The sequence below is a fragment of the Hyperolius riggenbachi genome, chromosome 4, assembly GCF_040937935.1.
Source record: "Hyperolius riggenbachi isolate aHypRig1 chromosome 4, aHypRig1.pri, whole genome shotgun sequence".
Classification (NCBI taxonomy): Eukaryota; Metazoa; Chordata; class Amphibia; order Anura; family Hyperoliidae; genus Hyperolius; species Hyperolius riggenbachi.
The window spans coordinates 319,187,154-319,204,352 of record NC_090649.1 but is presented as its reverse complement, the minus strand read 5'-3'; the positions used below and the strand labels follow the sequence as shown (position 1 = coordinate 319,204,352).

The 17,199-nt window shown below is 42.6% G+C and overlaps 1 protein-coding gene across 9 annotated transcripts in view; it reads right to left on the bottom strand.

The window, feature by feature from the left end:
- Window positions 1-17,199, bottom strand: part of SASH1 (SAM and SH3 domain containing 1) — a 1,147,574-nt gene that overhangs the window by 424,837 nt on the left and 705,538 nt on the right. Inside the window, exons 1-2 of one of the 9 annotated variants that reach the window (XM_068231711.1) lie at window positions 15,104-15,192; window positions 10,613-10,720 (exon numbers count right to left, since the gene is read on the bottom strand). The exons of 6 other annotated variants lie outside the window; for them this stretch is intronic. In XM_068231711.1, the coding sequence (XP_068087812.1) occupies window positions 10,613-10,621 (9 nt within the window). In that variant the 5' untranslated portion in view covers window positions 10,622-10,720; window positions 15,104-15,192. Of the gene's footprint in view, window positions 1-10,612; window positions 10,739-15,103; window positions 15,193-17,199 lie in introns of those variants that run through there. 2 more of the 9 variants (XM_068231710.1, XM_068231713.1) reach the window with 2 other exon arrangements.

Below are 17,199 nucleotides of genomic sequence, written 5' to 3'. Positions count from 1 at the left end.
CAGTTTTAACAACGTCTCTCTTGTACAGTGTACCTCAATAGTTAAAATGCATTATATTTCTAGCTCTGTATCTATCTACTGATATTTAATAGGTTGTCAGGCTTTTATTATGTTATAATCGTCACTGCAAATGTTTCATTGCTTTCATTCATATGAGAGTGGTGGCTGCCATATTTATTTACTTTTTAACAATACCAGTTGCCTGGAAATCGTGCTGATCTTTCTGGTCACCTGAAACAAGCATGCAGCTAATCTTGCCAGATGTGTTATAGACCTTTGATCTGCATGCTTGTTCAGGGTCTATGGCTAAGGCAGGGAACACACTTGCCTTTCAGTTTTCAGCTCGTGTTTTTCTGCATACCAAGTGTGTTGCTATGCAGAGAAACATGTGCGTTTTATTTACAACAGCTAATGTAATTGATACAGAAAACTGACAAAATGAGCAGAATTATCACGCAGAATGTCAGTTGTTTTTCTGTGCAAGAAAAACACATTAAGTGGGAACTAGCCCTTTGATTAACATGAGTTTTTCTGTGCAGAAAACGCTTATGAAAACAGTCAAGTATGTTCCCTGCCTTAAAGGGCACCTAAACTGAGACTGATATGGATGTTTCTGTGCTGTTAATTGTAGGTGTGTTTGTGTGTGTTTGTGTGTGTGTGTGTGTGTGTGTGTGTGTGTGTGTGTGCGCGTGTGTGTGTGTGCGTGTGCGTGGGGGGGGGGGGGGGGGCGGGCGCAATTTTAGTATTTGCCATGGGCACTGTCTTACCTAGATACGCCACTGGCAGTGTGTTCTGTCAGGTGTATGTGGTATGGTTCAGCTGAGTCAGATATGTTAGGTGGCAGTGCAATCTGTCAGGTGTATGGCTCAGCTGAATTAGATGTGTTAGGTGGCAGTATGTTCTGTCTGGTGTATGTGGTGTATGGTTCAGCTTAATAAGATGTATTAGCTGACAGTGCTTTTTATCAGGTGTACATAGTGTATGGTTGAGCTGAGATGTGTTAGGTTGCAGTGTAATCTGTCAGGTGTATGTGGTGTATGGTTCAGCTGAATCAGATGTGTTAGGTGGCAGTGTGTTCTGTCAGGTGTGTGTGTGGTGTATGGTTCAGTTGAATCAAATGTGTTAGCTGTGCTTTCTGTCAGTTGTATGTTGTATATGGTTCACCTGAATCAGATGTGTTAGGTTACAGTATGTTCTGTCCAGCTGAGCTGGGTAGATTCCCACTACTGCTAGAGATACAGAAGAGAGTGTTGTCCTACTGGGCCCACCTACAGAGCAGCAGGCCTGAATCACCCCACTACAAAGCCATACTGCACAATGAAGACCAAGAAAAGCCATGCGCCCTGAAAAAAGTGGTCAACTCTCTGCTCCCTCCAAACCCAGATACACATGTCCTATCAAGAGCCCAGATAAAGCACACCACAGCCAAGAGCAAAAAGGACTATGTATACTAGGGACTGTAGAGACTATGGGCTCGATTCACAAAGCGGTGCTAACCCAGTTAGAGACTTTAGGTGTGATAACCATTACACCACGCTGGTGAAAAGCCAGTTTAGGCGTGATAAGTTTAGGCGTGATAAGTTTAGGTGTGATAAGTTTAGGCGTGATTAGTTTAGATAAGTTTAGATCGCGCGCAAAGTCCCGCACGCAAAGCAGCGCCATTAAACTCTATGCAAAGTGCACCAAACTTTGCTTACGCAAAACTTTTGATCAGCTGTGCACTGCGGTGCTAACCCAGTTGGTGCTTAAACTTATCACACCTAAACTTATCACGCCTAAACTTATCATGCCTAAACTGAGTTTAGGCGTGATAAAGGGCTTTTCACCAGCGTGCTAACAGTTTGCACCGCTTTGTGAATCAGGCCCTATGTATACTAGTCCCTACAGAGAGAGAATATAAAATAGCCCCATACCTGGAAAATCTCCAAAACTGTCAAGAGAGGAAAATCCTGAGCTTCTACAGACTCAGTGCTCACAACCTCGAAATCGAGTTTGGGAGACACAGACAGATGTACTAACCCAGGGAGGATAGACTATGCAAACACTGTGAGCAGAAGACCCTCGAGGACATGGATCACTTCCTACAGTACTGCCCCAAATGTACCGCTACCAGGGAAACCTTGTTTAAGAAATTGATGGAACTATTTCCACACTTTCACACATTAGAGGATGAGAGAAAACTCTATATTGTACTAGGAGAAGAGAAATCCACAATGACAGTAGCTGCACACTGTAGGCTTGATTCACAAAGCCGTGCTAATTGTTAGCACGCTGATTAAAAGCCCATTGCCATGCCTAAACTCAGTTTAGGCGTGATAAAATAAACTTACGCGCAAAGATTTGCGCGTATAGTTTTACGCGTATAAACTTTTACGCGCAAAATTTACGCGCGCAACGCCATTAAACCCTGTGCGACGTTTCGTCCGCACCGGACTTTGCACGCTTTTCCCTCAAAGCGGTGCTAACCTACTTAGTGCAATGCTTATCACGCCCAAAAGTCTTTAGGAGTGCTAACTAGGTTAGCACTGCTTTGTGAATCAAGCCCTATGTCACAGCATGCCACAGACTGAGAGGAGCATACATTAACTGTAATGCCCAAAAATGTCCATAAACTGCAAACCCACTGTACCCCTACCCCACCCCATCCCATGTCCCCCATTCTCCCCGCTTTGCCTGTATTAAAGCTTGGTCATGCCAATAAAGCTATCTTTGATTTGATTTGATTTGATGTGGTGTATTGTTCAGCTGAATCAGATGTGTTAGGTGACAGTCTTTTCTGTCAGGTAAAACAAGTTCCCGTTTTATGTGGCTAATTAATCATGCAGGAAGATGGGAATTTCAAGACAGTCCATAGAATGGAGTAAGCACAGATGGCAGGAATGCAAAGAAATGCAATTTCTGGTATGAGTCAGTTTTGTAAATTTATATCTGGTTACAAACAGAAAAAAAAAAAATATACCATGAAATTACAAATAGATCTTCACAGCTCTGGTGTTTGTTTCTAGCATTTTTAAATGATCGGGGATATGTTGTCCTGAGTTTAATGTTCTGATGGATGAAATATTATGCTGCATCAGCTGGTATTCCATACTAATCCTTCGTGATCTATCCTCTGCATGTGACAGTGCGGCCCTCGCTCTGCTCTTCCAGACACTCTCATTATAAGTATACATTACCTTGCTTTTTCTTGTATTTTTGGTACACAGTCTGTTATTCAGACTCCAGCTTCTCTCCATGCAATCTGTCTGCTGGGGTACCTCAAGCCTCAGTCCTCACTTTTCTCCATGCACATCCACACTTTCAGGAAATAAACAAACTCATAGGATTTTACTTATACGCAGATGATACACAAATCTGTCTTTCCATTGCAGACTTTTCTACCCTTGTATGCTATGTCCAGATTGCCTTTCTGCTGTATCTGGTCTCATAACCTCTCACTTCCTAAAACTTAACATGAGTAAAAGAGAACTGATCATTTTCCCACCACTTAATCTGTATCTCTGCCTCAATTACAATAACTTTTGATAATATTCCTATAACTGTAGCCTATTCAGGATCCCACTTAGGGGAAATATTTATTTTTTTATTCTTTCAATCTTCCCTCCAGGTCGTAACTTGGGAACGACCTGCTTCTGGAAGTACCGTTTACTCATTGCCTTACCACTTTTTAGCTTCTTTTCCCCTTAACAGCTTCTAATCTGGACCAGACTAATTGAAATCTATGCCCTGTTTGGGACCTGTTTTACCTTCCAGAGTGTAGATTACAATATACCACGCTCCATAGACCCGCTGTTACCTCCGATTGTGCTGCTGCAATCCACTCGCTCTGTCATTGCTTTGATAGCAGAGCTCTGTGAGTCACATTGGTTCACAGTGATCACAGGGTCAGGAGGCAATGAAATCGACCCCCGAACGACCCATGGAGCTCTGCTGTCATAGGGACGGCAGTGCGACTAGGCTTCAACGACGGGAGAGCAGCGCAAATTACAAAAGCGATGGGTCCATGCAGCGTCACATCGGTGAGCCCCTGTTTTTTCTTCCTGCCGTCTCTGGTCCTTAAAGAGAACCTGAACGGAGTAAACATTTTTACAATACACACATGCTGTACCTGCAAATTAATATTACATACTTACCTCGCTGTCAGCTCCTCTCAGAAGCTCACCATTTTCTTCTTACACTGATCCCTTCCAGTTCTGACAAGATTTTGTCAGAACTGAAATATACCAGTTGCTGTGTCAGTTATATATCAGCTGCTGTCAGTGACAACTGAATGTGCAAGGTAATCTCCATGTTTCCCTATGGCTCAAGTGCTGACCAGGAAGCTGTTATGGGGTAATGGCCATTTTCAAAATGGAGGACAGAGAATTCCATCAATCAAAGTGGACAAACAGGATGCAGGAGAGGAGAAAGAGATTGATGAGCAGACTACATGGGAGGTAAGTATGACCTGTGCATGTTTATTTTGACTTTTTATTTTCAGTTCAGGTTCTCTTTAAGGGGCTGTTGGTAGTCAAATGGTTAAATTGAAAGCTGACACGTGCAAGGTTCTCTTCCCTGCAGTTTTTTGTTCTTGCTATGTTACTTGATAAGCATTTTCTGTATTAGTCACTGTCATATTTATGCTGTAAAGTTCTGCTGCCTGCATTGTATTGTGTATAACATTCAGCAGCATGCGGTGTGTAATGTTGTACTGCTTGAGGTGTATTGTGTGTAATGTTCTGCTGCATGAGGTGCTATGTGTGTAACATTCTGCTGCATATGGTGTGTTGTGTGTAATGTTCTACTGCATATAGTGTGTTGTGTGTAACATTCTGCTGCATGAGGTATGTTGTGTGTAACATTCTGCTGCATGAGGTGTGTTGTGTGTAATGTTGTACTGTTTGAGGTGTGTTGTGTGTAACATTCTACTGTCATGTAATTGTATCGCCTTTTGTCCATGTACCACTCGGTAACTATGTATGTGCTGTGCCAAACCCAATTCCGGGCATGACCCAGTTATGCTTGGCGAAATAAACAATTCTGATTCTTCTGATTCTGATTCTGATGAGGTGCTTTGTGTGTAACATTCTGCTGCATGTGGTGTGTTGTGTGTAACATTCTACTGCATATAGTGTGTTGTGTGTAACATTCTGCTGCATGAGGTGTGTTGTGTGTAACATTCTGCTGCATGAGGTGTGTTGTGTGTAATATTCTGCTGCATGAGATGTGTTGTTGTGTGTATCATTCTGCTGCATGAGGTGTGTTGTGTGTAATAAATATTCTTTGCATGAGGTGTGTTGTGTGTAACATTCTGCTGCATGAGGTGTGTTGTGTGTAACATTCTGCTGCATGAGGTGTGTTGTGTGTAACATTCTGCTGCATGAGGTGTGTTGTGTGTAATATTCTTTGCATGAGGTGTGTTGTGTGTAACATTCTGCTGCATGAGGTGTGTTGTGTGTAACATTCTGCTGCATGAGGTGTGTTGTGTGTAACATTCTGCTCCATAAGTAGGGTTGCCACCCGGCCGGTATCTGTCCGGTACTACCGTTAAAATAGTCTATGAAGCCAGAGCCGGAATTATATTTGTACCGGCACGTCATTTGCCGGTAATTCTGTCACTCAGCTCTCTCTCTCCTTGGATTGGCTGGCCACCGGGCACTGCCAGCCAATCATCAGTAAGTGCTGCAGGCTGTTTTTCTCCCCACACGCTGGCTGGTGAGGACTCGTGGAGAGGGAGGAGCCGACAGGAGAGTGAGAGTCTTGGTGGCTGCTGCTTCTGTGCTGAGCAGCGTGTGCTTAGGTAACTCACTCTGAAAAGACAACTTCATATCATTTTACATGTTCCTACCAGCTGTCACACTAAGATGATTTTATGTACTACTGTATGTCTTGTTCGTTTGCTACCTGTGCCTGATAAGTGTTAAATCATGGAGACTCACACTGCAGAAATGAAATGTAGTCTGCAGGTTATACACACACCAATGGGATTCCCTGCATTTGTGGAGTTACTGCAGGCTGGGGAGAAAGAGGAGAGTGGGACATGGCTGTAGTATTGTGCACACAGCGGCAGAGCTGAGCCAGCCCATCCCCCAGTTAGCAGCCAGCAATGTCAGGAGGAGAGAGGGCCAGGCAAACCTTTACCAGCTGAAGTGCTGTGTGAAAACAAGCAGGTAGCAGAGTGGACTCACACCCACACACTCTCTCTTCTGTTTTCTTTTTCTCTTCCCGACCCTCTACAAGCTCCTATCCCCTCTTCCAGACTCATATGCTAGCTACTCACCATACAGTTTTCTAGCAGATTTACCTGCCAGATTGATTTTTTTTCCAACATGTCCGATCTGAATCTTGATCAATTTTCCAATTGATTTCCATAGCAGTGAATGGAAATCGATCGGAAAATCGATTGAAATTCAGGTCAGACATGTTGGAAAAAATTGATCTGGCAGGTAAATCTGCCAGAAAATTGTATGGTGTGTACCTAGCATTTAAGTGCCCATTATTGATACAATTCCTCGGGTGATCAATCGTTTCTGCGGTAATCAGTCAGAAACGATTAAGGGACTTCTGAGGCAAGGGGCAACAATCTATGTTTACTCACCTGGGGCTTCTTCCAGCCCCTAGCAGCCGTTTCAGTACCTTGCTGCAGCCCTGGTCCTCCGCGTGTCCCGCTGGCCGTCTGTAATGACCACGACCCTGCTGGCAGGTTGTGTCGTCTGCTTGGGCACTTGCACCCATGCTTCCACGTCATTTGGCAGGTACTGCGCAGGCGCATTACGTGCTAGATGATGTGGATGCATGGACACCAGAAGAGATGACCCGCCGGCAGGTCAACGATCATTACAGACGGCAAGCAGAATAACGCGGAGGACTGGGGCTGCAGCAAGGTACTGAAATGGCTGCTAAAGGCTAGAAGAAGCCCCAGGTGAGTACACATAGATTGTTTTCCCTCGCCTCGGAAGTCCGTTAATGGCTGAATTCCTGCTAGCCAATTCTATGAGATTGATCCGAAAAACAGGTTGATTCCATTAATCTGATTAACTTGGCTTTCAGTAATTCAGTCGTTAATGGGCACAACGGTCATTTCCGAACACTACAGGGTAATTGGAAATAATTGATCAGCTGTGGAAGTGTGTCATTAATGGGCACCTTCAGAGTTTACCTGTAGGGAAAAAAGTGCACCTGGGGGTACTCACCTCAGGAGGGGGAAGCCTCTAGATCCTAATGAGGCTTCCCCAATCCTCAGCAGAGGGGATCCAGCTCTAGTACCCCCAAAAGTCTGCTTGTTGGTGGTCTGCGCAGGTGCAATAGTGGCTTTTCTCTCGGACTCTGGCGTAAATAGCCGAGCATGAACAGGTCCGCTTTACTGTGTATAGTGGTCATGATCGAGCTCTGCTATTTCCGCTGGAGCCTGAGCAGTAAGCTGCTAGTGTACCAGCTACATGTCTTTTTTTCCGGGGCTGCCAGCACTGAGTAAAAATTCTGAGTAAGATGGGGGAAGCCTCCTTAGGATCCAGAGGCTCTCCCTTACATGTGGTCTTTAAACTATTTCTGTATATATAGTATAATCTTGTTATAATCTCTGCTATAGTAAACATTTGGGTTTAGTAAACTACCTCTCCAGGTCCCGGCCAATCTCCATTGTAAGTCTATGGGAGCATTTTGTTTGTGTGCTGAGTTGTATGGCTGTGCAGCAAGCTGACAAAGCTGCACAGCCCTATGTTGCAAAAAATGGCCTGGTCACTAGAGGGGTGTAAGCCTGTGGTTAAGAAGCCCTGGATACTGTACCAGTGATTTTTTCCAGCTTGGCTATGCAGCCCTGAGGTATACTTAACCTTGTAGTCCACTAAATATGCAAGTGCATCCGAACACGCTGAAGCCAGCGCAGGAGATTTGGGCACAGCCGGCGCCGCAATAGGCCGTAATAGGAACTACGGCTATAGCAGGCACAGGGAGTAACTTCAGCGCCGTCAGAAGACAGAGCTGAAGTTGCTTTTAAAACACAATAATTCGGCCTCCAGCAATTGCTGGAAGCCAAATTATATCATTCCCCACCATCCATGGCGGCCTGGAGGGGGAATAGTAATTACCGCCGCCGGGGCTTGTGCAGCAGCTGTATCAGCCATATACCGGCTGTATCCTGCTCCCAAGTCTACCGGCGCCGTTATCTCTCGTACGCAGTGCATCTACTTTACCTCTGATGGGAGGACAATGTTGGTCCTTTGCAACAGAGAATGTACCAGGGCATGCTGGGCTGTTTTTAGGACATTTGATGATATAGTAAACCAGTTTTCCTGGTGCCTTGGAGTTTACTATAACAAAATTATGCTGTATTCTTGTGCTATTTTTGAAAAATGGTCATAATAAACCCCTCCCACTTTTAGGCCACACCCCCAGGCTAAACCCCAACGCCGGTATTTTTTCAGTCACAAGGTGGCAACCCTATCCATAAGGTATGTTCTGTGTAACATTCTGCTTCATGAGGCGTGTTGTGTGTAACATTCTGCTGCATGAGGTGTATTGTGTGTAACATTCTGCTTCATGAGGTATGTTGTGTGTAATGCTCTGTAGCATGAGGTGTGTTGTGTGTAATGTTCTGTAGCATGAGGTGCGTTGTGTGTAATGTTCTGCTGCATGAGGTGTTTTGTGTGTAATGTTCTGCTGCATGAGGTGTTTTGTGTGTAATGTTCTACTGCATGAGGTGCATTGTGTGTAATGTTCTACTGCATGAGGTGTGTTGTGTGTAACATTCAGCAGCATGAGATGTGTTGTTTGTGACTTTCTGTTGCCTGCATTGTGTTGTGTGTAACATTCAGCAGCATGAGATGTGTTGCTTTTAACTTTCTGCTGCCTGCATGGTGTTTTGTGTACCTCAGCATGAGGTGTATTGTTTGTAATATTCAGCAGCATAAGATGTGGTGTGTGTAACATTCAGCAGCATGAGATGTGGTGTGTGTAACATTCAGCAGCATGAGATGTGGTGTGTGTAACATTCAGCAGCATGAGATGTGGTGTGTGTAATATTCAGCAGCATGAGATGTGGTGTGTGTAACATTCAGCAGCATGAGATGTGCTGTGTGTAACATTCAGCAGCATGAGATGTGGTGTGTGTAACATTCAGCAGCATGAGATGTGCTGCTGTGTGTAACATTCAGCAGCATGAGATGTGGTGTGTGTAACATTCAGCAGCATGAGATGTGGTGTGTGTAATATTCAGCAGCATGAGATGTGGTGTGTGTAACATTCAGCAGCATGAGATGTGCTGTGTGTAACATTCAGCAGCATGAGATGTGGTGTGTGTAACATTCAGCAGCATGAGATGTGCTGCTGTGTGTAACATTCAGCAGCATGAGATGTGGTGTGTGTAACATTCAGCAGCATGAGATGTGTTGTTTGTAACTTTCTTAACTTCCTGTTGCCTGCATTGTGTTGTGTGTAAAATTCAGCAGCATGAGGTGTGTTGTGTGTAAAATTCCGCAGCATAGGTTGTGTTGTGTGTAACATTCAGCAGCATGAGATGTGGTGTGTGTAAAATTCAGCAGCATGAGGTGTGTTGTGTGTAACATTCAGCAGCATGAGATGTGGTGTGTGTAACATTCAGCAGCATGAGATGTGTTGTGTGTAACATTCAGCAGCATAAGATGTGGTGTGTGTAACATTCTGCAGCATGTGGTGTGTTGTGTGTAACACTTCGCGTGTGGTGTTTCCACAACTATTCTGAAGTACATGGCAGCTATTTTCAGACAGTGGTAACCTACAACACTTATTTGCACGTTTTCATTAGCACCGTATATCCTCAAATATAAGTTGACCTTGTGTATTAGTCGACTCCAGCATGTGGTCACAAATAAGCTGGAATTTTTTATTGACTCAAGTATAAGTCTATCCAGCAAAGTTAATGGCTGTACTTGGGGACCAGGACGGGTTAATAAATGCATTGCATACAGTATTGAAGCCATTAACCCCTCCTGTCCCCTAATTGGAGCCAATAACACCTCCGGGCCCCCAAGAGTAGCAATTATTTACCCCCCCCCCCATCCTTCCTGTAGCCCAGTATTTCCCCCCTGCCCCTTTCCTTGTTAATTGTTGTTGGCATTTCCTTTATCAAGGAAAAATTGCTGTAAATGGGAATGTCACTAATAGTTACACACATTACTCAGTGTGCTCAAAGTTGCTTGTGACTTGTGTATAAGTCGACCCCTATACTTTTATTTAGTGAATCAGACTTATAGTCGAGTATATACAGTATCTTTGTGTACAAATGGCTGCTGTAACTCAACATTATAATATAAATATCATTGCTATGTGTAGTTTATACCATAGACTATATTGGTGTTATAATTCAGAACTAGTTCCCAAAGCATGTTAAGCCACTGCCAATCTTAATCACATATACCCATTGCTATCCTTTCCTCTACACAACAAGAGTTATATTGTCATGCAGTCACATATTCAGTAAAAAAAACTTCAAAAAGGTAAGGGGTTATGAAATGGCCATAAGTATAAACATTCTGTACATAGATTTACTCTGCTGAACAAATGTAATGACTATGATTAAACTCCTAAATTCACAACTACAAAAGAACAATCTGCTTTTTGCAGCTGAAGCACTTGCAAATGGGTAATTTGGACTGACCTCACTCATGATGTTACACAGGGATTGGTCCTGGTCATTGTGGTCTTGCTGTCCAGCGACACTTCTGTCCTGTTAACGAGCTAAGCGTACATCGAGAACTCCAGCATCCTTAGATGAGGAAGACCAAGAGTATAGCTGTTTCAATTTCAGAGTTAGAAACCTGTTTGACTAGTTATGTACACAGGCCGCCTTTCATTCAATATAGTACAAAGACTTAAATTACAGCTGGATGTGCAGTAGCAGCTTTCCCACCAATTTGTTTTCTGGAGGAATCAGTCTGTGCTATGAAAGGAATTGTTCACATGATAAAGCAGACATCACAGAAGGATTTATCCTAAAATCTATACAGTTTTTCATTGTTAATTTCAGGGAACATCACAGCAGTGAAATATAAGCCCTTGAACATGGGATTCAGATGATGAACCACACATTCTTGAGCATGGAGACTAATACCAACTATTATTCAAATAGTCTTATATAGTATTACAAATAACCAATAGCCAAACACAACTGATCATCACATTAGGAATGGACCAATGCCAGACCCTTGCCCGAGTAAACCTGATCCTGTCATTCCCATGCAGGTGTACTAAACCTCTGCATTGTTTGCTTATCCTGTTGATCTATTGGTGAATGGGGGAGTCTGTGAGGAGCGGAGACTAGTTATTGGATTTTCTGGTAATAAATAAGTTTGTGTTTTATAACTAAACAATACTATTTATTTAAAGAAATGTCTTCTGGATATGCATCTTAAAGCAAATCTGGAGAGGAAATAAACTTATGAGGCAATGTGTATGTATAGTACAAAAAAACAAACAGAACATTAGTAGCTAAGAAAAAAAGGCTCATGTTTTTTATCAGTACCGGAAGAGTTAAAACTCACGAGTTGTTATTTATGCAAAATAGCTCCGCTGAGCTATTCAACTAACTTGTTTGAACTCAGTCCTGTATTCTGAATAGCTTAAATAGCCAAGAAACAGTAAAAGACAGCTTAAGATAAGGTTTTACTGCAGGAAAATTCAAATGGTCACTAGTTCTGCTCTGTTCAACAGCTTAAAATACGGCGTGTGGTTTCTAAACTAAAAATATGACAGAATCATGCAATGTTATAAATAAAGCTAAATAACAAAAATAAAAAGATTATTATTATTATTATTATTTAGTATTTATATAGCGCCGACATCTTACGCAGCGCTGTACAGAGAATATATTCTTGTCACTAACTGTCCCTCAGAGGAGCTCACAATCTAATCCCTACCATAGTCATTTGTCTATGTACTATGTATGTATCATGTAGTGTATGTATCCTAGTCTAGGGCCAATTTAGGAGGAAGCCAATTAACTTTTCTGTATGTTTTTGGGATGTGGGAGGAAACCGGCGTGCCCGGAGCAAACCCACGCAGACACGGGGAGAACATACAAACTCCTTGCAGATAGTGCCCTGGCTGGGATTTGAACCGGGGACCCAGCGCTGCAAGGTGAGAGTGCTAACCACTATGCCACCGTGCTGCCAATAATGAAACTGTTTTCTTTGCTACTAATGTTCTATTCATTATCCGTACTACAGATACAATTCATAATCTCACTAGTTTATATTCACTTCAGTGTCACTTTAAGGCTAAACTCATACTGAATCCATTGCGATGTGCAATGTACTTCTGGTAACGCACATATCGCAAAGCATTGTACCTCATCACCAGTCATTTGTATGATTGTCACAAATGTATGCAGTTTATAAGATAGAAATTTGAGTTTTTTCATCAGCAACACTGAAAATGAACAAAACTTCCAAAAGAAATTCCAGGTGTGTGGACTGCATTACAAAGCACATGCACTGTGGTCTTATCCCAGAGCTGAACACAAATTCCAGTTATGCAAGGATAAGTGTTGTGTTCTAACTAAATAGTAAATTCACACAGCAGCTAATTTGAAAATGGAAGTAGCCCTTTCTCCCATAAAGATAAACAGTGTATTGAAATAATAAAAAAAAAGTGCTAAATGTATCTAAAACATCACTATGTAACAATTTATTGAAATAAATGAAGCATACAATAACAAAAATAAATGAATAAAAGACAATTTATATACCGGTAGGTATGTACCTAGACTTGGGGTCTAGACAGGAGGTCCGTGCATGTGCAAAAGACCTCGACTGAAGCGACTGAACCAGTTACCGGCGGAGATTGAGGCTAAATGGCAGACTGCGAGAGGACGGCGAGAGATTTGCACGTGCTTATGGGGCTGGAAGAAGCCTGGGTAAGTATTGAATCTTACTATACTGACAGCTCCGGTTTACTTTAAGATTTGCACCAAATATGCAATGACTACAAACTGCTTAAAGAGACTCTGAAGCGAATAAAATTTGCCATTTTTACCTTATTATTCGCTTCAGGAGTCTCATCAGAAGTAAACCGCTGCATCCCCGCCGCAAAACGAGGGGTTTAGACCCCCCAAATCCCTGTGCAAACATCCACAGCCAACTTGGTCGTGGATTTTGCTGTGCTGAGAGGCAGAGCTTTCAGCTTCAGCTCTGCCTCTCCTGACGTCAATCGCCGCACGGATCTCCGCCTCTCCCCGCCCCTCTCTATGAAGGAAGACCGAGAGGGGTGGGGAGAGGCGGCGATCCGCCGTGATTGACAGCAGGAGAGGCAGAGCTGAAGCTGAAAGCTCTGCCTCTTTGAGGAAATGCTGGCCGGATTGCCCCCCCCCCCCCCCCCCCCCCCGAGGATTTGGGGGTCTAAAGCGCTCGTTTAGCAGCGAGGTTTACTCCTGCTGAGAGTACTGAAGCGAAATCAAAGGTAAAAATGGCAAAAAAATGTTGCTTCAGTCTCTCTTTAACTACTTTTAAGAACATTTAAAGGTTGGTTATTCCTTCAAAGAAGCCTGCAGAGTTTATTAGGTTTATTAGCAGGTTAATAGCCTATTTTTGCTTTTCCATTTTTGCTTTTTACTATTTGCTATTTTTTGCACACTTTTTCAGGACCCTCCCAGTTCCTTTGGTTCACAACAGTGAGTGGAGGTGGTATGTTTGTGGTCTGATTGAATGTGCGAGTGACTGTAGGTACGAGCCTATATAAAGTCTATTTATTCATTTTTGTTAATGCATGCTCTATTTATTTCAATAAATTGTTACATAGTAAAGTTTTAAATATGCTTTTTCGATCAGTACAATATACAAATTGAAATTATGCAAATAATTCACATGTTTCTCAATACAAACATCCCTAAGCCTTATCTTACTTATACACAAACTTAACGCTAGCACTAATCCTCACGCCATTCTTTTACACTAAGGCCTCTTTTCCATGGGCAGTTGAACTGTGTGCTCAGCAAGCAGTTGCCAGGCAACAGTGAGCAGTTACCAGGCAGCAGTGAGCAGTTACCAGGCAGCAGTGAGCAGTTACCAGGTAGCAGCAAGCAGTTGTGAGAGTTTGTGAGGCATTTCACTGCCTACAAACTGCCCATGGAAAAGAGGCCTAACTCTAAGGGCCTGTTTCCACTACACGCAGATTGGATGCAGAATGGATGCAGAAAAACTGACTCTTATGAATGCCTATGGGCCTTTTTCCACTAAACTCGATTTTTCTTAAGCAGATTTTCCCATGGGTATTCATTGTAGTCAGTTTTTCTGCATCCATTCTGTATCCAATCTGCGTGTAGTGGAAACAGGCCCTAAACCTTTCCTTTAACCAGAAGCTTTTATTGAAAGCTACTATTGCAGCAAGGATGGTGGTGAGGTGTTATGTATTGAAATTTTGGTGCCAAAATGTACTAATTGGGAGATCAAAGTGATTTAAATACTGGTAACTGTTTATAATTTATTCATAAGTTTCTTTTTTTTCTTGCTAGTTCTGCAATGATATATTATGCTTTAAAGTGATCTGTTTTACAACATGGTGTAAAGAGCAATGGCTTACAGTTACCCATAGCAGCCGAAACTCTAACTGCTAACTTGCAGATCACATCTCCATTATTGCTTCACTACAGATAGGACCAGCACCTTCCCATATCATCATGAAGAAAGAGCAGTGTGTGCAGGGAATGAATGAACACTTAGGAATAAATACAATTCCTGAAATGTACAAGCCTGTAAACATACAATAATACATTAATTTATTTATGAAGACTTAAAAAAAAAATCAGTTGAATTCAGTTGAAACTGCTGCTAGGCTAAATGTCTTTACAAGGTTCATATCTATATTGGAATAGAGACCATGTAGAGCCAGCTTGCTTCTTCAAGCCCAATTTGCAAGATCTTAATTTCGATTATTGATATCTAGCTGCAGGTCTACAGCCTATGTTAACAATTCGGAGCTAGTCTACTTTAGGGGACCCACCGTAAATCCCCATAGAGAATTTGACCTGTGCTGAAAACGGAGCGAATTTCCGCTTTCAGCTTGTTGAAACCCCCACAAGTCATATATCTATGGAAAGCTCAGAATCTGCTCTAACGAATGGTGCCACTTTCGGTGAGAAAAAGCTGAAACTCACCGTGTACGAGGCGCCGAACGGCCACAATCGCGGCTCCGTCAGCCATCTTACATCTGTGCTGCTCCTATTTTTCTCCCTCCTCATTGGAGGGATTGATAGCTGGGGGCGTGCCAGAAACTGCTCTCACAAGACTCACCAGTTACCATGTCTACCGACCTTCAGGGCTGTGAAAAAAATAAGTTTGGCCGAATGAAATTAAACCGTGCCGAACAGATAGGAAATTACATCCTCCTGCTCCCCCCTCCCATCTGCCAACACACAACACCGCCCAGCGCAGTAGTAAATAGGAAGCCATTGCCAGTAGAAAACATTTCACTTTTTTTTTTCTTCTCTCTGGCACGCCCCCAGCTAACAATCCCTCCAATGAGGAGGGAGAAAAATATGAGCAACACAGAACCAAGATGGCCGACGGAGCCGCGATCGCGGCCGTTCGGCACCTCGTACACGGTGAGTTTCACCTTTTGCTCACCGAAAATAGCATCATTCGTTAGAGTAGATTCTCAGCTTTCCATAGATATATAACTTGTGGGGGTTTAGAAGAGCTGAAAGCGGAAATTCGCTCCGTTTTCAGCACAGGTCAAATTCTCTATGGGGATTTACGGTGGGTCCCCTAAAGTAGACTAGCTCCAACAATTCTTTGTTGCTCAAGATGAATGCAACTTCTACCAATATTTTCCTAAAAATGTTCACTAATTCCTATGGGTAATATGGATGTTGGCATAGATGAGAGGCGGGTGGGTTGCATCTGACATGAGTAAATATTCTCATTAGAGGAACTAGTAGTGCCATGTGTATAGGCCATCTGCTCACCATAGGAAGCAATGCATGAGGAAAAGGACTCGGTTGAACCGCATCAGAAATGTATTTCTGAAAACTACATCAAGCAGACTTACCATACTGCTTCATTACATAACCACATGTCACTAGGGATAACAACACACAACTGACCAGAGCAAAGATGAGATGACAATATTCTTACTGACACCAGGTAGCATGAAATATCTACATCATTTATTCAAACAATAAATGTATAATATATATGCCTCATATATGGATATGATGTTGCCAACATTAGTTCCTTTTAAAAATACCATTTGCTTGGCTGTGGTGTGGATCATCTGCCTAATAATATATAAATCACAGATTAGATGCTCTGACTTATCTGGATGCTACACTGCTGGAGCCAATGATCAAACATGACAGCCAGGTAGCTGAATTTTTTTTACAACAAAAAGGGAGAAAAGATGGCATCCTCCATTTTAAACTTACTACAGTTTTCCTTCACTAATTGAAGTCTTTGTAAGTAAATGAATTTATTATTGTATGTTTACAGGCTTGTACATTTAAATAAATATATTCATTCCTAAGTGTTCATTCCCTGCACACACTGCTCTTTCTGCATGAGGATATGGGGACGATGCTGGTCCTATGTGTAGTGAAGCGATAATGGAGAATGTGATCTTCAAGTTAGAGGAAAGCTGTGCAAGGAAAAAGGGATCGGATTCCAAGTACATTGCTGACATTTTACAAAAGTAAACCCCTTGAAAGAAGGTAGGTGTTACTGCTAATATTTTGTGTGTGTCTAGTGTGCTGGGTGAAGATGAAGAAAGGTGATTTTTTTGTTAAAGTCACTCACAAAGCAAGAAGGTTTTGAAAAGGCTGTCTACATGTGGGGTTGGTGTGGCTGTGTAATATTTAAAGCTATAGGCTTGCTATGCACCAGCGGTTCTGGATGCTTGTCTAGCTTACAGGGGCGAAAAGGGAAAATTTGCATATTCAGTAGTGGTGCATTGTGGGTAACCACAAATGTTCACTTATAGCTAAATTATTGCAAGTTTCCTTCTGTTTTAACCCTCCTGGCGGTTAATATTTTCTGCCACATAGGCAGAAATCCATTTTTTTTTATTTTTGTTTTTTTGTTTCATGTGGTAGCTACAAGAAACACCGCTAGAGGGCGCATGTGTCCCTCTAGTGCGATCGTCGCCGGCATCAATAGCAAACAGGGGAACGCGTATATAACGCGTTCCCCTGTTTGGCTTCTCCTGTCGCCATGGCAACGTTCGGAATGACGTCATGGACGTCAGCCGACGTCCTGA